This window comes from Harpegnathos saltator, unplaced genomic scaffold (genome assembly GCF_003227715.2).
Source record: "Harpegnathos saltator strain DR-91 unplaced genomic scaffold, Hsal_v8.6 scaffold580, whole genome shotgun sequence".
NCBI classification, from domain to species: domain Eukaryota; kingdom Metazoa; phylum Arthropoda; class Insecta; order Hymenoptera; family Formicidae; genus Harpegnathos; species Harpegnathos saltator.
The window spans coordinates 736,548-758,678 of record NW_020230405.1 but is presented as its reverse complement, the minus strand read 5'-3'; the positions used below and the strand labels follow the sequence as shown (position 1 = coordinate 758,678).

General features: G+C 41.0%; 1 protein-coding gene across 1 annotated transcript; it reads right to left on the bottom strand.

The window, feature by feature from the left end:
- Positions 1-19,976: 19,976 nt before the first annotated feature.
- Positions 19,977-20,705, bottom strand: LOC112589687 (uncharacterized). Its single transcript, XM_025303988.1, has one exon. The coding sequence runs from the start codon at positions 20,703-20,705 to the stop codon at positions 19,977-19,979; it is 729 nt and encodes a 242-aa protein (XP_025159773.1).
- Between the last annotated feature and the right edge of the window lie 1,426 nt (positions 20,706-22,131).

The window sequence follows — 22,131 nt, the reverse complement described above, 5'->3', positions numbered from 1 at the left end:
AAGGTTCTTCTCTGCATTTGGTGGGATATCAAGGGCGTGCTTTATTATGAGTTATTGGAACCGGGTGAAACAGTTACTGCGGACTGCTGCCAACGTCAATTAATCTGCTTGAGTCAAGAATTGGAACGAAAACGCCCGTATACTGGCAAAGGAGAACGTCCAGTGAAATTGTTACGTGACAACGCCAGGTGCATTGCTTCCAATACAAAAGACACCATAATGAGTCTTGGCTGGAACGTCTTGCAGCACTCGGCGTATTCATCAGACATTGCTCCATCTGATTATCACTTATTCTGGTCGATGCAACACGCCTTGTCCGATATGCACTTCCAATCAGTGGATGAGATCCGAAAATGGCTTGACCACTTTATTGTGTCCGAAGACGTAACATTTTTCCGAGATGGAATTTATCAGCTGCCTGGAAGATGGCTTAAAGTTATAGAAAGCAACGGCGAATACTTTGATTGAACAATTTAATTTACTTTCTTTTAAAATAAACGTTGAATGTAACTGAAAAATTTGGATTGTTCATTTATACACCTAATAATTAAATTTCTTGCGTCTATGGGTAAAGATGGCGGCCGTGACGTCGCGCGTATGTCCAGAGAAAAAATTGTCGGGCTACTGCTAGACTCGAATCTGGGCCCTCGCGCGGTTGCTATCCAACGCTCCAACCTCCTAGACCAGAGCTGGAGACCAAGTGCCCTTTTCGGCTGGACTTCAAGCGGTGACACCCACCGTTCCCCTTCCATCGCTCCGCGCTCAGCGGCCGAGGCGACAATCGCGAATCGCTCAGGCCCGTCGCTACGTAAGATGTCAGCTGGAGCGTACCCTTGTATTTTATTATAATTATAATTTTTTCCTACCTTAATAATCGCTTTAAAATATATATGTTTACGTGTTTTATACACACATACATACATATATATATATATATATATATATATATATAATTACAACATAATGAAAAAATGACATAAAAGTATAATTAAAGGATTATTGCAATAGATTTCCACATCACCTGTGAGGTACTATTGCTGATGCGTTTTTTTAACGTGCTTTCCCCAGTAGTCCTACTCCACTAAATAATAAAGAACAAATACGATAAAATATATGGCTCGGCAGGAAAGCTAGATGAAAAGAAGTAAATGATCATTTGGGAACAAGTAAACTAGGATTTCCTGAGTCGTTTAGACTGTACTATGGATGATATATCCAAAGACATTTTAGAAGAACTAGCTCGCATCAAGGAAGAAAGGGAAATATCATTTAAAGAAGAACGTTTATTAAAAAATGCGTTATTGCAGCGGTCGAATCATTTGGAGATTCGATGACTTTCGAAAAAGCTGCAAGCATTCCATTAAATCTGTAAAATCACGGATAGATGATACAGCTTCATCTTTAGAAGAGAAATTAAAATGTTCATTTACGTCTTATTCGTATTATTCATTATGTATTTATGAGAACACCGATAATCGGCATATGGATCAACTGTGTATTTTTGCTCGAATCGTACGTAAAACGATTTTTCACATGTCAAAGACCTCTCAGACTTTGTATCGTTGCAAGGGAGAACAACAGGTGTTGAAATCGTTAAGGCTGTTAGCCAAACTCTGCAAAAGTTTGACATTGATTTCTACAAATGTTCGGCTGTAGTCACCGATAGCGCAAAAGCAATGATAGGTTTGAAAAAACGGCTTCTTTGAACCAATAAGACAGCAAGGTTTTAAAATCTCTGTTACTCATTGCATCATTCATCAAGAAGCGTTGTCTTATAAGCTTAACCCCTTGACTGTGAATGACGTAAATATGCACATGAAAATTTTGCCTCTCCGGCGTACTCTCTGCTCTAAAATTTTGTTTCCCTACCGAGCCATTTTATCGTATTTGTTCTTTATTATTTAGTAGAGTAGGCCTACTGGGGAAAGCACTTTAAAAAAACGCATCAGCAATAGTACCTCATAGGTGATGTGGAAATCTATTGCAATAATCCTTTAATTACACTTTTTTTATGTCATTTTTTTCATTATGTTGTAATTATATATATAGGGTGCACGATTTATCTGAAGACATTGAAATATCTCGAGAACTATGCATTGGATAAAAAAAGTGGTTAATGAAAGTTGTTAGTCCCGAAGGGGGACATCCAATGATACAAAACTCGACCTCCCACCCCACCCCCTGGGGGTGGGGGTTGGGGGCAACTTTGAAATCTTAAATGGAAACCCCCATTTTTTATTGCAGATACGGATTCTTCGCCACAAAATAAATTTGTACAAAGTAAATTTTGTCCGAAACTTTTTTTTTGATTCGTGATAGATGGAGCTGTAATCGCAAAAAATTATATTTTCCGCACTTCTCCAGAAATGATCATTGGATTGAGAAATAAAAAATACCTGTTCAATATTTTTAAAGAACATAATAAAAGTTATTCCCCCCGTCCTCTCGGGGTAGGGTGGGTGATAACGTTCAAATCTCAAATGGGGACCCACATATGCCTCTATCCTGTATACAGTCATTTGAAAAAAGGATCAATAAGTATATTGAAGTTGAAGATAAAAATTTCGAACACTTACTCTAATTAATTGAACAGTGAGAGGCAAGGGGACTCACATTAAAAAAGCATCCGAAGGGAACATAAAACTACTATGTCCTCGTCGTTGTTCCTGTGTAACGCTAAAAGTAGTTTCTCGGAAAAATTCAACGCTATCTATCACGAATGAAAAAAATTGTTTCAATAAAAATTTCACGTACAATCTAATTCTGCAATGAAAAACGTGGGTCCCCATTTGAGATTTGAACGTTATCACCCACCTTACCCCGAGAGGATGGGGGGGGGAATAACTTTTATTATGTTCTTTAAAAATATTGAACAGGTATTTTTTATTTCTCAATCCAATGATCATTTCTGGAGAATTGCGGAAAATATAATTTTTTGCGATTACAGCGCCATCTATCACGAATCAAAAAAAAGTTTCGGACAAAATTTACGTATTTTGTGGCGTAGAATCCATATCTGTAATAAAAAATGGTTTCCATTTAAGATTTCAAAGTTGCCCCCAACCTCCACCCCCAGGGGGTGAGGTGGGAGGTCGAGTTTGATATCATTGGATGTCCCCCTTCGAGACTAACAACTTTCATTAACCATTTTTTTTTTATCCAATGCATAGTTCTCGAGATATTTCAATGTCTTCAGATAAATCGTGCACCCTGTATATATGTATGTGTGTATAAAATACGTAAACATATATATTTTAAAACGATTATTAAGGGAGGAAAAAATTATAATTATAATAAAACACTAGGGTACGCTCCAGCTGACATCTTACGCAGCGACGGCCGCTGAGCGCGGAGCGGTGGAAGGGGAACAGTGGGTGTCACCGCTTGAAATCCGGCCAAAAAGGGCACTTAGTCTCCAGCTCTGTCGTAGACCACCGTCGCCTGTTGCTAGTTGACGTCTAGTGAAGGTTCTTAAAGTGTGTATGATGACGTTACGAAAGAAAAAACTGTTGGGCTGCTGCTAGACTCGAGAACCTGGGCCCTCGCGGTTACTATCCAACGCTCCAACCTCCTAGACTACCGTCGCCTGTTGCTAGTAGGCGCCTAATGAAGGTTCTCAAAGTGTGTATGATGACGTCACGAGAGAAAAAATATGTACCAGGATGTTGCTAGACTCGAACCGAATGCAAGATGCGCTTTTGGTAGCGGGATACACAGTGCCCGCCGACGTGCCGTGAGGCCGGGACTCCTTGTTGGAGGCGAATATGCTTTATGTTGCCGGGTCATTGTTTTCCTGGAGTTCTATATGAAGCAGAGAAGAAGAAAAGAACACAGTTTAGAGATTGTCCCGGAAAACACACTGGAGCAACGACAAACGCGCCGCTCAATCTCTGCCACAAGGAAGAAAGTTAATAAGGTAAGGATGTCCTCGAGAATACCGCAGCCACGGCAAACTCGCCGCTCGATCTCTAGATCGCAAAGACGGCACAATAATGCGAGAACGTTCCAGAAAACACCGGAGCAATGGCAAATTCGCCGCTCGATCTCTAGATCGCCAAGACGGCACAGTAACGAGAACGTTCCGGAAAATGCACCGGAGCTAGGGCAAACTCGCCGTTCGATCTCTAGATTGCAAAGACGGCACAATAACGTTAAAACGTTCCAGAAAACACACCGGAGCAACGACAAATTCGCCGTTCGATTTCAAGATCGCAAAGACGGTACAATAATGCGATAACGTTCCGGAAAACACACCGGAGCAACGGCAAACTCGCTGTTCGATCTTTAGATCGCAAAGACGGTACAATAACGAGATAATGTTCCGGAAAACGTACCGGAGCAACGGCAAACTCGCCGTTCGATCTCTAGATCGCAATGAACAGAAAATAATCGCGAATGTCGACGGTTGCGGCCTGGTAGATTACTTACTCGGATCTTTCGATCCTCTGGAGGCATTCTGCAGATTCTCTGACGACTATTCCTAGACGACTGATCTCCTTAGATTCTTTCTTGTCAGATTTCGGCCGGATTATATATCCGGGATTTTGCATCCTCGGTCGATTCCGTATGCAATTCGTTGATTATCCCGAATATGATCGGGATTAATCGTGAAGATGCGGCGAGTGCCGATTATTTTTCGGCGACGCCGCGAGTACCACTCGGTAGCCGATCGTTCCCGAGCGTTGTTGCCTGGCGTTCGACTATGGTCGGCTGGATGTGAGCGCTGTTAGGCGCGATGATAGCGCGGTCCGGAGAGGCGCGCGCTCAGCTGATTGCCGCGTGATTGACATCGACAGTCAGCGTAACGACCAACAAATTTTGGCCGTTACACGTTCATGTAGAAACTCTAAATTAATCTTTAAATATGGGCTAATACAAATTGAAAGACACAAATATTTACATACGTTAGGTTATACTACATGGGCTGAAAAGTCTTTGGCTTAACAATGAAAAAACGATTTTTTTAATGAAAAAAGTGTTTTATTCCTCGACATAATCTCCATTTAGAGTAATGCACTTAGTGTAATGGTCCGCTAACATTTCGATGCCGGTCTTATAGTGCTCGGTGTCAAGTCCCTCAAAATAGGCATTTGTTTCCAACTTGACCTCCTCATTCGAGTAAAATCTTTTACCAGCGAGCCACTGCTTCAGTCGGGGAAAAAGGAAATAGTCGCTGGGGGCCAGGTCTGGAGAATACGGGGGATGCGGGACCAATTCATAGCGCAATTTCTTTAATTTATCGGTCGTATCGCGAGCCGAGTGAGCTGGAGCATTGTCTTGGTGAAACAAAATTTTTTTCTTTGCCAAATGTGGCCGTTTGACCTTGACCTCGTCGTCCAATCGATCCAGTAATGTACAGTAATATTCTTTATTGATAGTTTTACCATGTTCAAGATAATCAATGAATATTATGTTATGCGCATCCCAAAAAATACTGGCCAAAACCTTGCCGGCTGATTGTTGTGTCTTCGGGCGCTTCGGACGGCTTTCACCAGGCAATAACCACTCCGCTGACTGCCGATTGGACTCCGGTGTGTAGTGATGGATCCATGTTTCATCCATTGTGACAAATCGACGCAAAAACTCCTTCTTATTGCGGTTAAACAGGGCCAGATTTTGCTTTGAAAGTCGAACACGTTCCGCTTTTTGCTCAATTGTCAAAAAACGCGGCACCCAACGCGCGCAAAGCTTTTTCATGTGTAAATATTCATGAATGATATGACCAACGCGTTCCTTTGAGATGCCTATGATGTTAGCTAGCTCACTCAATTTCATTTTGCGGTCATTCAACACGATTTCACTGATTTTCTGGATGTTTTCTGGAGTAACTGCCTCATTTGGCCTTCCTGAATGTGGTGCATCATTTGTGCTCGTACGGTTACGACGAAACTCAGCAAACCAATATTTGATGGTTGAATTCGGTGAGGCAGATGTGCCGTAACATTTATCAAGCCATGCCTTTGCTTCAACAGTGTTTTTTCCCATCAGGAAGCAATGTTTAATCAAAACACGAAATTCACTTTTTTCCATAGTAAAGATAAATTCAGAGGTAACGTCACTTGGAAAGCTATAACTTGTACACGAGTCAACGAAATATCATGAAATTTTTACAGCATCTAAGTTAAGGCTGGTACTCTATAGGAAATATAAGGATTTTTAGGTTTTTGTGCCCTCTTGCTCTCTCGCCGATGCAAGTGGAGGGTAGGTTCCTAAATTAACCTAGGCGTGTTCTTCTTTGGTCCCTTTATTGCGCACGTGCCTGCCAGCTGCAGAGCACGTGAGTCACAGGTACAACTTATTCGTCTTCAATACAGAAAAATAGTTTTCTATGCTCGCACGACATATGAGCCACAGCGGGACTCATATGTATATGTGTGTGTGTGTGTCGAACGGAGCCGATGCTCCTGCCTGCCCGCTCTCGCACAATCGCGACCGCGTGTAGAAATCGCGGTGTCACACACGACAAAGAAAGAATGACTAACTATGAACTAGCGATCGTATATTCGTGAGCTCTGTGTGCGCTTCCAACGGTTACTACTGACTCGTTGGTCCTTTTTCCCGCACGAGTGACACTTGCGCGCGCTCTGTAGCGCCGCACGGAAAACGGATGCGTGCGCTTTTGGGGAGCTCAAAGTCCCCACAGGTGCTCCCCCCTCAGTGCCTCTCTAGACAGAGAGAAACGAAACTTTCTTCTTTTTCGCGTACGTTTTTAGTTGTGGCGCGGATGAAGTGGACGGACGCGGATCACTCGTTTGCGGCTGTTCAGAGCCGTTGTTCTCCAGCACTATGAACGCGGGTTTTAACGACTCTGTTGATAGAGTTTTTTCCTCACCATTGATATCCACCAGGAAAACACGGTCTGTTATGCGCCTGATTATTCGATGAGGACCCGAATACGGCGGATCGAGCGGCCGGCGAACAGAGTCAATGCGACGGAAGACATGCGAACAAGTGTACAAATCCCGGAAAACGAACGGTTTCGCGTTCGTGTGATGAACTGTCGCCGTTGGACGGATCTTACGAATGTATTCGCGGAATTTTTCTAAAAATATAAACGGATCAGCCGGTGGATCCTCATGAACAAAAAATTCACCCGGTAACCGTAGTGTTGTGCCGAAGAGAAGCTCTGCTGGAGACGCTTGCAGATCCTCCTTCACGCATGCTCTTAGGCCAAGAAGAACGGTTGGTAAGATGTCTGGCCACGGTGTTGGTGCATGGCATCTTAGTGCTGCCTTCAGGGTGCGATGCCAGCGTTCGATGAGTCCGTTCGCTTGTGGATGATACGGCGTAGTGCGAATCCGAGTTGCACCAATTAGTCGCGCTAATGACTGGAAGAGTGCAGATTCAAATTGCGTTCCCTGATCCGTGGTGATCGTCAGTGGAGTCCCGAAGTTGCATATCCAGTGATTGAAGAGAGCGGATGTTACAGTGTCTGCTTCAATGTTCGGTAGTGGAAGTGCAACTGGCCATCTGGAAAAACGATCTATGATTGTGAGGCAATAGCGGTTACCTCGTATAGGCGGTAGCTCTATCAGGTCCAAATGGATGTGATTGAATCGGTTGTCCGTTGCTTCGATATATTCAGGCCGTGGTTTGTTGTGTCTGCAGACTTTTGATCGCTGGCACGGTAAACACTCACGTGCCCAGCGAGAAACATCTTGGTTGATGCCTGGCCAGATGAATTTTTGTTTGATGCACTTCAGCGTTGAGCGAGCGCTCGGATGAGCCGGACCATGGATGACGTCAAATGCTTTGCGTCGAAGTGGTTGTGGTAGGTACGGTCGTACGATGCCCATCGAGACATCACACCAGATGTCTTCTTCTTCGATTCGAAGGTGGTTCAGCTCGAGCGACGTGGATCTTACGATGTCTGCGAGTTCTGGATCTGCTTCCTGCGCGTTTGCGATGATTTCTGCTGAGAGTGTGCTTGGCATCTCAATTGCGTTGATCCTGGAGAGCGTGTCTGCAACCACGTTGTTTTCGCCTTTCACATGGACTATGTCCGTGGTGAACTGCGAGATGTAGTCCAGTTGTCTTAGCTGGCGTGGCGAACTCTTTTCTGCCTTTCTGCTGAAAGCGTATGTTAGAGGTCGGTGGTCTGTCCGTACCTGGAATACTCTTCCTTCAAGTATGTGTCTGAAGAACTTGACGGCAGCGAACACAGCAAGAAGCTCTCGGTCATATGTAGAGTACTTCTGCTCGGTTGGAGAGAGTTTCCGTGAGAAGAATCCAAGTGGCTGCCAGTGTCCGTCTATCTGCTGTTCGAGTGACGCGCCTATAGCGGAGTCCGCAGCATCGGTCGTCAGTGTGAGAGGTGCATCTGGAGCGAGAAAGGCTGAATGTGTGGCAGCTGTCAATGCATCCTTGCATTTCTGGAACGCAGCCTCTGTCTCCATTGTCCAGGGAATCTCTCGCTTGTCCCTCTTCTTCGCCTCCTTCAGGTGTTTGGTTAGCGGAGCTTGCTGTTGAGCGGCATTCGGCAATACTCGCCGGTAATAGTTTACCATCCCCAAGAAGCGACGTAGATCTGCGATGTTCTTGGGTTTTGGAAACTGTTGAATGGCTGTTACCCTGTCGAGTGGTGGTTTAAGTCCAGTCTGTGAGACAATGTAGCCGAGGTAACGCACAGAGTCCTGTCCAAAGAAGGATTTGGTCGCATGGACTGGAAGGTTGTTCTCTTGGAGCACTCTGAGAACGGTATCGAGATGTTGAAGATGTTCTTCATGGCTGTCTGAGAAGATGATGATATCATCTACGTAGCATGCAGCAAAGTTGATCCCGCGCAGTATATTGTCATGTGCCGTTGGAACGTTTGCGTGGCATTTCGAAGTCCAGGCGGCATGCCTAAGAATTCAAATAGGCCGAAAGGTGTCGTGACAGCGGTTTTGGGGACGTCTCCGGTGCAACAGGAATTTGGTGATACGCTCGGATTAGGCCTAACGTGGAAAAGACCTTTTTTCCGTGCAACTGTTGTAAGATGTCCTCTATTCGTGGAATCGGATATCTGTCTGGAACAGTTTGAGAATTTAGACGCCGGTAATCACCTGTTGTGCGCCAGCCACCTTGGTTTTTCTGCACCATGTGTATCGGACTCGCCCATTGACTGCGTGAAGGTTGCACGACCCCAAGATGTAAGAGAAGGTCGAAGTCTGCCTTGGCGGCTGCCAATTTGTCACCTAGAAGTCGTCGTGGACGTTCGAACACTGGAGGTCCTGTGGTCTCTATATGATGCGTGATCCCGTCAAAGCGGATCGCTGAAGGAGTTGGCCTTGGTGCGAAGACTGCTGCATGCGAGTCCAGTAGTGTGGCATATGGCTCTCGGTGTGGTGAGTTCGGAAGATTGTGCTGACTGGTTGCGGAGACACTAAAAATGGTTGTCTCACATACCTGACCCTGTGTGGCAAGGCTGGTTTTTGGATCCACAAGGCGTTGTCGAGAGAGATCGATGATTAAACCGTAGTGTGAGAGAAAATCAGCTCCGATGATCGCTGAGTTCACATCAGCAATGATGAACGACCATTTTAATGCGCGGCGAAGTCCGAGATCGAGGGTGAGCGGCTGCTGGCCAAATGTGCAGATGGCTGATGAATTGGCGGCGAATAGTTGTAGTTCGGTAGGAGTGAGCTTCCTGTGTACGCACTTCCGAGGAATCAGCGAAACGACGGATCCAGAGTCGACCAGGAACCTAATATTCGTGGTTCTGTCAAAAACGTGGAGTCTTTTCTCACTAGGCGCTGTTGTGCTGTTGCCGATTGCCTGTGTCGACGGCAGCGACGTCAGTTTCCCGCGCCATTTGCATTGGTAACTTGAAGTGTAAAGCTGCACGGCTGCTGGCATCGTCTCGCAGCAGCACCGAAGCGGCGGTGGTAATAGCACCACTGCCTGGTTAGTTGCTGAGTGTTACGAGAGCGCGACCTGGAACGTGTACGTTGACGCTGGGTGGGCTGTCCTTGGTGGACAACAGCAGGCAACAGGTGCTCGAGCAGAGTCGTCAGGTGTGCGACGGACTGTTGCATGGTGGTTACTGCTTCTCCTAACTGCTGAATGGTTTGGGTGTCGGCAGAGGCTGCAGCTCCCAGTCTACCTGGTGACGGTGAATGTGGTGCGGCAACTGCAAGAACTTGGGGTGTAGAAGAGCCTTCCATGAGCTCGTCTGCAACTGTTGAGAGGTCCTCTAAGCAGGTTGTCCGAAGGATCTTGAGGACTCGCTGTATCCCGGGTGGTAGAAGTGCTAGCCAGCGCACTCGCAGGATGTCCTGTGACACTCGGTCGCCTGCCAGTGTCCTCATGTGACGGAGGAGTTGTGAGGGCTTGCGGTTGCCAAGCTTTAAGTCTGTGAGTAAACGGTGGAGCTGCTTGTCTGCAGAATCTGCGAAACGTGCAAGTAACTGCGTTTTTAAGGTGACATACTTGTCAATGACAGGTGGTGATGTCAGGATGTCCGCTATCTCTTGAATTGCTTCAGAGTCGAGTGCACCGATGACAAGGTGATATTTGCCGTCATCAGAGCGGATACGATGTATTTGAAATAAAGATTCTATTTGCGCGAACCACAGAGCAGGCTGCTGTTTCCAAAACGATGGAATCTTACACGCTGTGATAGATTCGATGACACTGTCGTTGAATGGAGGCCCCATGTCAATGAGCGGCTCCAATTGGGATGCACTCCCGTGAGGTAGTTCGATGTGACTTGGCCTTGCCGGTGTGCCGGGTGGCTGCTCCGATCCCTTGGACGGAGGGGTGTGATGTAGCGACATGGTGTCTGTTCGGATTCACGGAATGAATACGATTGTACGCAGTTTTTTCTTCAGGCACTGATTGAAATGTGCGTGTGCGGCTGTCGCGATGCAAAACAGGCGCGAAAGAGTGTGTAGCACTTGATCAAAAATTTTTACCGTTGTGGAACTGCACGTGTCACACTCACGATGACTGCATGCGCAGAGCAGAGTCTCAGCCAATCAGAGTCCGTCACGCAGACTACGCGCACAGCACCGAGTCTTCGACCAATCACAGCTCGATTCTGACCTTTTTCGAGGCGAAGCTGTCCGATGGCGGCGGGATCACCCGATGCGGACAAATGTTTCCAATTTTTAGGAAGTTTGAATTTTTCCCGGTCGGCAAGGTGACCTCAGCCAGAAGGTCCGTTGGAATGGCACAATGTCTCTCTTTTTTTTGTTACACTGCGAATCTTGTCCGGTTACCAATTTTAGGTGTCGGGGTCACCAATTTAGGTTTTTTGTGTCCTCTTGCTCTCTCGCCGATGCAAGTGGAGGGTAGGTTCCTAAATTAACCTAGGCGTGTTCTTCTTTGGTTCCTTTATTGCGCACGTGCCTGCCAGCTGCAGAGCATGTGAGTCACAGGTACAACTTATTCGTCTACAATACAGAAAAATAGTTTTCTATGCTCGCACGACATATGAGCCACAGCGGGGACTCATATGTATATGTGTGTGTGTGTCGAACGGAGCCGATGCTCCTGTCTGCCCGCTCTCGCACAATCGCGACCGCGTGCAGAAATCGCGGTGTCACACACGACAAAGAAAGAATGACTAAACTATGAACTAGCGATCGTATATTCGTGAGCTCTGTGTGCGCTTCCAACGGTTACTGCTCGTTGGTCTTTTTTCCCGCACGAGTGACACTTGCGCGCGCTCTATAGCGCCGCACGGAAAACGGATGCGTGCGCTTTTGGGGAGCTCAAAGTCCCCACACTACATTGACAGCTAGGGCCATCTATGGGCAAATTCCGGTTTCATATTTACAGACCTGGTATTCCCGCGTTAGCCATGTATACCGGACAGACCCCAAACATGCGATCACGGCGTGAACGAGTTACAACCAATCATTATCTGCCAGCTAGAACTGCAAAGAGATATAAGTGAGACCGAAGATTCTATTCGCTCTCTGCTTATTTGTCTTTTCTTCCAAGCGGTTTTTCCTTACAATCTCAACGGACGGGCAAGAGCTTCACTCGTTTTCTGTTTGCACAATCAGTGCTTTATTTCGTCGTGGCTGCATCGTTGCACTCAGTTACGATTTCGTGAAGTTGCTCTCTGTTCTACGCGCCTGGTGCGCGCGTCACTTTCTGACGCTCGATTGCGTACCCATCGGTACATCGAGCACTCAACGCGTTAACTTGTATTACTTTGTGTCTGTATTATTATTATGTACATAACAAGTTTTTACAAGTAAAAATTGTCCAATATTTAATTTATCATTATTTATTACAACACTGAGTTATATGATTGTTTTACTTGTTATTATAATGTATTTAACATAACTTTTTACAAGTAAAAATGATTACATGTAAAATTTATTATAATAACCTTTTTAAACAAAAAGGTAAAAGAAGGCGCCAAGTACAAGCGTAACACGTATTGTGCTATTTTTAGATATTTCAAATTCAAATTATTTTATTTTAAGTATTGTATATGTATGTGTACATAAGTTCTTAAAAGTAAAACTTATACAAAAAAACTGATATATTAAAACAGTAGCGCCAACTGAGAAATCGTATACTTAATATTTTTAGAAATCTCAAATTCAAATTATTTCCTTTTTTAAGATATATATTATGTACATAACATAAGTTTTTACAAGTACAAATTATATCATGTTACAACAATTTTACACGTTTATTAGTAGTATCCAATATTTAATTTATGATTATTTATTATAACACTGAGTTATATGATTGTTTTACTTGTTATTATAATGTACTTAACATTACTTTCTACAAGTAAAAATGATATCGTGTTATAAAATTTTAACATGTTTATTAATAGTGTTGAATATTTAAAAAAGATATCTTTTTAAAGGTTATTATTACAAATTCAAATTATTTTTTTTAAGTATATATGTGTACATAACATAAGTTTTTACAAGTAAAACTTATACAAAAGAAGTGATATATTAAAACAGTAACGCCAACTGAGAAATCATATACTTAATATTTTTAGAAATCTCAAATTCTAATTATTTCCTTTTGTTAAGATATATATTAATTATGTACATAACATAAGTTTTTACAAGCAAAAATGAAATTTATTAGAACATTGAGTTATTAGGAGCGCAAAAAGGTTCTGAGCCTTTTTTTGCAAAATTCAAAATTTATTTAAAAACAAACAAAACTATATTAATCAACGAAATATTCCCCGTTTGCATCGATGACCTTTTGCCATCTTTCGGGCAGCTTGCGAATTCCCTGATGGTAGAAGCTCACCGGCTTCCAGGCGATAAAGTCATCAATGCATTTTCGTATCTCTTCAAGTGTCACAAAATGTGTATCAGCCAAGAAATGCTGCAGAGACCGGAATAGGTAGTAATCGGAAGGAGCCATGTCTGAACTATACGCCGCGTGCGGGAGAAGTTCCCAGCCTAACGCAAAGATATGGTCCTGAGTCACTTTCGCAACATGTGGTCGGTCATTGTCATGAAGCAGTATCACTTTACGACGTCCTTTGCCAGTAAATGGCCTCTTTTCTTCAAACGCATCGCTCAAATTGCTCAATTGTTGCTGATAGCGATCTGCCGTTACTGTTTCACCCAGCTGTAACAACTCGTAATACAATACACCTTTCCAATCCCACCATATGCAAAGCAAAACCTTCTTGGCGTAGATATTGGTCTTTGGCGTCGATGTCGAAGGTTGACCAGGGTCAACCCATGATTTTTTACGCTTCGGATTATCATAAAGTATCCACTTTTCATCACCTGTAATGATTTGGTGCAAAAAATCCTTTTTCCGGAACCTTGAAAGCAAAGTGAGTGCCGTGTCACGCCGTCGAGTTTTGTTGTCTTCGGACAGTGCATGCGGAACCCATCTGCCTTCCTTTTGAACTTTTCCCATTGCATGTAAACGTGTGGAAATGGCTTGTCGCGTAACGCCAAGTTGCTCTGCAAGCTCCTTTTCAGTTTGTGCAGAGTTTATATCCAACAATGCTTGCAGTTCGTCCGTTTCAATCTTTTGAGGGTGTCCAGCACGCGGTTCATCTTCAAGACTGAAATCTCGAATTGGCGAAATTTTTGATACCACCTTTTACACGTAGCATAACTTACAGCGTTCTCTCCATATGCAACACAGATCATTTCAGTGGCTTCAGCAGCATTTTTCTTCAGACGAAACGCGAAGAACACTGCTGATTTTAAGGTTATGTGCATCAAACGCCAAATCGCACGATGTTTCGAAAGACCAAATGTCACTGCTTTAAAACCGCAAGAGGGCGGGAAAATTAATGCAATTTAAATTGTGGTTTCAGTAGTATGAAATCTAGGGCTCAGAACTTTTTTGCGCTCCTAATATATGATTATTTTACTTGTTATTATAACGTACATAACAAAAGTTTTTACAAGTAAAAATGATATCGTGTTATAAAAATTTAACACGTTAATTAATAGTGTCCAAAATTTAAAAAAGATATCTTTTTAAAGGTTATTATTATTCAAGAAAATTCAAGAAAAACTAACTACAAAAGATGTCAATAATATAAATTTTTACAAAATTTATCATTATTTATTAGAACACTGAGTTATATGATTATTTTACTTGTTATTATAACAAATTAATTATTATAATGCAATAAAAAATATTTAATACAAAAAATCTTGGCGCGGCTGCACCAAAAACTATATCGAACTAAAACTTGTTTAATACATACATGACAGCATTTTTATTATAATAAAATGTACTTGTAAATTCTCTGTCTATACAAGGTGCACGATTTATCTGAAGACATTGAAATATCTCGAGAACTATGCATTGGATAAAAAAAAGTGGTTAATGAAAGTTGTTAGCCTCGAAGGGGGACATCCAATGATACCAAACTCGACCTCCCACCCCACCCCCTGGGGGTGGGGGTTGGAAGCAACTTTGAAATCTTAAATGGAAACCCCCATTTTTTATTGCAGATACGGATTCTACGCCACAAAACACGTAAATTTTGTCCGAAACTTTTTTTTTGATTCTTGATAGATGGCGCTGTAATCGCAAAAAATTATATTTTCCGCAATTCTCTAGAAATGATCATTGGATTGAGAAATAAAAAATACCTGTTCAATATTTTTAAAGAACATAATAAAAGTTATTCCCCCCATCCTCTCGGGGTAGGGTGGATGATAACATTCAAATCTCAAATGGGGACCCACATTTTTCATTGCAGAATTAGATTGTACGTGAAATTTTTATTGAAACAATTTTTTTCATTCGTGATAGGTAGCGTTGAATTTTTCCGAGAAACTACTTTTAGCGTTACACAGGAACAACGACGAGGACGTAGTAGTTTTATGTTCCCTTCGGGTGCTTTTTTAATGTGAGTCCCCTTGCCTCTCACTATTCAATTAATTAGAGTAAGTGTTCGAAATTTTTACCTTCAACTTCAATACACTTATTGATCCTTTTTTCAAATGACTGTACACAGGATAGAAGCATATCTGCGGGAGTTTCAGCGTAAGCGTTTCTTATGCGTTCTACCATGTTTTCACGAGTTGTTGGCACTTGTTGATAAACCTTATCTTTTAGGTTAGATTGATAAACCTTATCTTTTTAATAACTTTTATTATGTTCTTTAAAAATATTGAACAGGTATTTTTTATTTCTCAATCCAATGATCATTTCTGGAGAATTGCGGAAAATATAATTTTTTGCGATTACAGCGCCATCTATCACGAATAAAAAAAAAGTTTCGGACAAAATTTACGTATTTTGTGGCGTAGAATCCGTATCTGCAATAAAAAATGGGGGTTTCCATTTAAGATTTCAAAGTTGCCCCCAACCCCCACCCCCAGGGGGTGGGGTGGGAGGTCGAGTTTGGTATCATTGGATGTCCCCCTTCGAGACTAACAACTTTCATTAACTACTTTTTTTTTATCCAATGCATAGTTCTCGAAATATTTCAATGTCTTCAGATAAATCGTGCACCCTGTATATACGGTGTAACGTTTTATATCTAATTTGACTTTTATGTATATACATCTTCGATATAGTTTTTGGTGCAGCCGCGCCAAGATTTTTTGTATTAAATATTTTTTATTGCATTATAATAATTAATTTGTTATAATAACAAGTAAAATAATCATATAACTCAGTGTTCTAATAAATAATGATAAATTTTGTAAAAATTTATGTTATTAACATCTTTTGTAGTTAGTTTTTCTTGAATTTTCTTGAATAATAATAACCTTTAAAAAGATATCTTTTTTTAAATTTTGGACACTATTAATTAACGTGTTAAATTTTTATAGCACGATATCATTTTTACTTGTAAAAACTTTTGTTATGTACATTATAATAACAAGTAAAATAATCATAACTCAGTGTTCTAATAAATTTCATTTTTGCTTGTAAAAACTTATGTTATGTACATAATTAATATATATCTTAAAAAAAGGAAATAATTAGAATTTGAGATTTCTAAAAATATTAAATATATGATTTCTCAGTTGGCGTTACTGTTTTAACACGATATAATGTTTACTTGTAAAAACTTATGTTATGTACATTATAATAACAAGTAAAATAATCATATAACTTAGTGTTCTAATAAATATCATTTTTACTTGTAAAAACTTATGTACATAATAAATATATATCTTAAAAAAAGGAAATAATTTGAATTTGAAATTTCTAAAAATATGAAGTATATGATTTCTCAGTTGGCGTTACTGTTTTAATATATCACTTCTTTTGTATAAGTTTTACTTGTAAAAACTTATGTCATGTACAGATATATACTTAAAAAAAATAATTTGAATTTATAATTTTTAACTCACGATATTTCGCTAATTGTTTGTCAGAAGAATAAATGGTACTAGATTTTTTTCCTCTATTTAGTCTCAAGAATATATTGGTCCAATAACGCCAATAACGCCATTGGTTAATTTGATGATTTTGAAATTTCAAAAAATCAGCAAACAAAAGTCAAGCGCTATTGTAACATATTCTTGAGACTAAATAGACCAAAAAATTCTAGTACCACTTTTTCTTCTGACAAATGGTTAGCGAGATATCGTGAGTTAAATATTGAAAAAGTTATTAAATTTTCTTTAAATGAATTTAAAAAATGTTTCAGACAAAAGTTGTTCAAATTAATTGCTAGAAAAAAACGATATAATAAAAAATTGGGATATCCGTTTAAGACCAAGGTTAAATTCATAACGTCAGTAAATAGATCCTTTGAAGCCCTACAACTTTTGTCTGAAATATTTATCTCTAAAATGTTCTATTTTCGAAATAAAAGGGCTGTACCAGTGGTCTGAATCGCTCTGTACATATAATAATTTATACGCGTATAATATATTAACACGTTTCCAATATTTATTATCTTATACAGGAACTTAATACCTCGCCTGTAATAAAATTGGATATCTGAGGTATATAGTCATCGACAAGTTTCAAAGTCTGCAAAAAACAGTAAATATTATATAATAATAATATATAATATATAAGTGAATATTATAATCCGTAACCTTTGAATCTGCATCTGCTTCTGTATAATCAATTGCAGTAGTAAACATTACATTTGTTTATTATTATCTAAAAACAAATATAATTCATTAATTATATTATAAAGATTCAATTTGTTTTAGTGTAATATAAATAAAATATACTAACATCAAAGCTGAATCTGTATCATTCAAAGGATCAGATATATTCAATCCATTACTTGCATTTATTCCTATTTTCTCAGTCATAACATCTATTATTTCGACAACTTTATCGTGTGAAATATTGTTACATGCTTTAACCTTAGAGAAATTTTTGTAATTATTAGTATCTGATATACAGTAACTAATGCACTTAAAACTTCGTTCTGTATGCCAGATCCAGGAATTACTCTATAAGAATAAGATTATATTAATTACATACAAATAATATTAATGAATAAACGCATAAAACCTATTTCAACTAAAAATATATTAAAAGTTAAGTATAAAACTTCATATTAAAAAAAATTATACTTACTTGATCGTCTTGTTTTCGGTGAGAATGTGAATATCCTCCATCGGTGGCAGATATCGCAGATACAAACTATATTATCTGTTATACAAGCAATTGGAAAATTGCCCAGATATAGCGCATGAAGAGGAAGAAGGGGCCGACGACCTTATTGAAGTATATTTTTTTTATCTTTTATTTATTTTTAATATTCTTTCATATAATTAGTTTTCTGTAATTTGAATGTATTACAACTTTCATTTATATTACTTTAATCCGTAACCTTTGAATCTGCATCTGCTTCTGTATAATCAATTGCAGTAGTAAACATAACATTTCTTGTATTATTGCATAAAAATAAATATAATTAATTAATTATATTATAAAGATTATTATATTTGTTTTAGTGCAATATAAATAAAATATACTAACATATCAAAGCTGAATCTGTATAATTCAAAGGATCGTCAGATATATCCAATCCATTACTTGCATTTATTCCTATTTTCTCAGTCATAACATCTATTATTTCGACAACTTTATCGTGTGAAATATTGTTACATGCTTTAGCCTTAGAGAAATTTTTGTAATTATTAGTATCTGATATACAGTAACTAATGCACTTAAAACTTCGTTCTGTATGCCAGATCCAGGAATTACTCTATAAGAATAAGATTATATTAATTACATACAAATAATATTAATGAATAAACGCATAAAACCTATTTCAACTAAAAATATATTAAAAGTTAAGTATAAAACTTCATATTAAAAAAAATTATACTTACTTGATCGTCTTGTTTTCGGTGAGAATGTGAATATCCTCCATCGGTGGCAGATATCGCAGATACAAACTATATTATCTGTTATACAAGCAATTGGAAAATTGCCCAGATATAGCGCATGAAGAGGAAGAAGGGGCCGACGACCTTATTGAAGTATATTTTTTTTATCTTTTATTTATTTTTAATATTCTTTCATATAATTTGTTTTTTGTAATTTGAATGTATTACAACTTTCATTTATATTACTGTAATCTGTAACCTTTGAAAAGATGAATCTGTATCTGCTTCTGTATAATCGAAAAATTGTAGTAGTAAACATTACATTTCTTGTATTATAAAATATACTACATATCAAAGCTGAATCTGTATCATTCAAAGGATCGTCAGATATATCCAATCCATTACTTGCATTTATTTTTATTTTCTCAGTCATAACATTTGTTGTTTCGACAACCTTATCGTGTGAAATATTGTGACATGCTTTAACCTTAGAGAAATTTTTGTAATTATCTGATATACAGTAACTAATGCATTTAAAACTTCGTTCTATATGCCAGATCCAGGGATCTGATATACAGTAACTAATGCATTTAAAACTTCGTTCTATATGTCAGATCCAGGGATTATTCTACTATCTATTAATGACATACAAATAATATTAACGAATAAACACATAAAACCTATTTGAACTAAAAATATATGAAAAGTTAAGTTTAAAACTTTATATTAAAAGAATTATACTTACTTGATCGTCTCGTTTTCGATGAGAATGCGAATATCCTCCATCGGTGGCAGATATTCGGCATCATTCAACAACAAATGAAATGGTTCTCTTATGCCAAATATCTTAGTGTTCAATCAATAAAAATTTAGCAGATCCGACGCACATAGTGAAAAAATTTTACGGATTGGAAANTTGTCGAGAGAGATCGATGATTAGACCGTAGTGTGAGAGAAAATCAGCTCCGATGATCGCTGAGTTCACATCAGCAATGATGAACGACCATTTTAATGCGCGGCGAAGTCCGAGATCGAGGGTGAGCGGCTGCTGGCCAAATGTGCAGATGGCTGATGAATTGGCGGCGAATAGTTGTAGTTCGGTAGGAGTGAGCTTCCTGTGCACGCACTTCCGAGAATCAGCGAAACGACGGATCCAGAGTCGACCAGGAACCTAATATCGTGTTCTGTCAAAAACGTGGAGTCTTTTCTCACTAGGCGCTGTTGTGCTGTCGCCGATTGCCTGTGTCGACGGCAGCGACGTCAGTTTCCCGCGCCATTTGCATTGGTAGCTTGGAGTGTAAAGCTGCACGGCTGCTGGCATCGTCTCGCAGCAGCACCGAAGCGGCGGTGGTAATAGCACCACTGACTGGTTAGTTGCTGAGTGTTACGAGAGCGCGACCTGGAACGTGTACGTTGACGCTGGGTGGGCTGTCCTTGGTGGACAACAGCAGGCAACAGGTGCTCGAGCAGAGTCGTCAGGTGTGCGACGGACTGTTGCATGGTGGTTACTGCTTCTCCTAACCGCTGAATGGTTTGGGTGTCGGCAGAGGCTGCAGCTCCCAGTCTACCTGGTGACGGTGAATGTGGTGCAGGCAACTGCAAGAACTTGGGTGTAGAAGAGCCTTCCATGAGCTCGTCTGCAACTGTTGAGAGGTCCTCTAAGCAGGTTGTCCGAAGGATCTTGAGGACTCGCTGTATCCCGGGTGGTAGAAGTGCTAGCCAGCGCACTCGCAGGATGTCCTGTGACACTCGGTCGCCTGCCAGTGTCCTCATGTGACGGAGGAGTTGTGAGGGCTTGCGGTTGCCAAGCTCTAAGTCTGTGAGTAAACGGTGGAGCTGCTTGTCTGCAGAATCTGCGAAACGTGCAAGTAACTGCGTTTTTAAGGTGACATACTTGTCAATGACAGGTGGTGATGTCAGGATGTCCGCTATTCTCTTGAATTGCTTCAGAGTCGAGTGCACCGATGACAAGGTGATATTTGCCGTCATCAGAGCGGATACGATGTATTGAAATAAAGATTCTATTTGCGCGAACCACAGAGCAGGCTGCTGTTTCCAAAACGATGGAATCTTACCACGCTGTGATAGATTCGATGACACTGTCGTTGAATGGAGGCCCCATGTCAATGAGCGGCTCCAATTGGGATGCACTCCCGTGAGGTAGTTCGATGTGACTTGGCCTTGCCGGTGTGCCGGGTGGCTGCTCCGATCCCTTGGACGGAGGGGTGTGATGTAGCGACATGGTGTCTGTTCGGATTCACGGAATGAATACGATTGTACGCAGTTTTTTCTTCAGGCACTGATTGAAATGTGCGTGTGCGGCTGTCGCGATGCAAAACAGGCGCGAAAGAGTGTGTAGCACTTGATCAAAATTTTTACCGTTGGTGGAACTGCACGTGTCACACTCACGATGACTGCATGCGCAGAGCAGAGTCTCAGCCAATCAGAGTCCGTCACGCAGACTACGCGCACAGCACCGAGTCTTCGACCAATCACAGCTCGATTCTGACCTTTTTCGAGGCGAAGCTGTCCGATGGCGGCGGGATCACCCGATGCGGACAAATGTTTCCAATTTTTAGGAAGTTTTGAATTTTTCCCGGTCGGCAAGGTGACCTCAGCCAGAAGGTCCGTTGGAATGGCACAATGTCTCTCTTTTTTTTGTTACACTGCGAATCTTGTCCGGTTACCAATTTTAGGTGTCGGGGTCACCAATTTAGGTTTTTTGTGTCCTCTTGCTCTCTCGCCGATGCAAGTGGAGGGTAGGTTCCTAAATTAACCTAGGCGTGTTCTTCTTTGGTCCCTTTATTGCGCACGTGCCTGCCAGCTGCAGAGCATGTGAGTCACAGGTACAACTTATTCGTCTACAATACAGAAAAATAGTTTTCTATGCTCGCACGACATATGAGCCACAGCGGGGACTCATATGTATATGTGTGTGTGTGTCGAACGGAGCCGATGCTCCTGTCTGCCCGCTCTCGCACAATCGCGACCGCGTGCAGAAATCGCAGTGTCACACACGACAAAGAAAGAATGACTAAACTATGAACTAGCGATCGTATATTCGTGAGCTCTGTGTGCGCTTCCAACGGTTACTGCTCGTTGGTCTTTTTTCCCGCACGAGTGACACTTGCGCGCGCTCTATAGCGCCGCACGGAAAACGGATGCGTGCGCTTTTGGGGAGCTCAAAGTCCCCACACTACATTGACAGCTAGGGCCATCTATGGGCAAATTCCGGTTTCATATTTACAGACCTGGTATTCCCGCGTTAGCCATGTATACCGGACAGACCCCAAACATGCGATCACGGCGTGAACGAGTTACAACCAATCATTATCTGCCAGCTAGAACTGCAAAGAGATATAAGTGAGACCGAAGATTCTATTCGCTCTCTGCTTATTTGTCTTTTCTTCCAAGC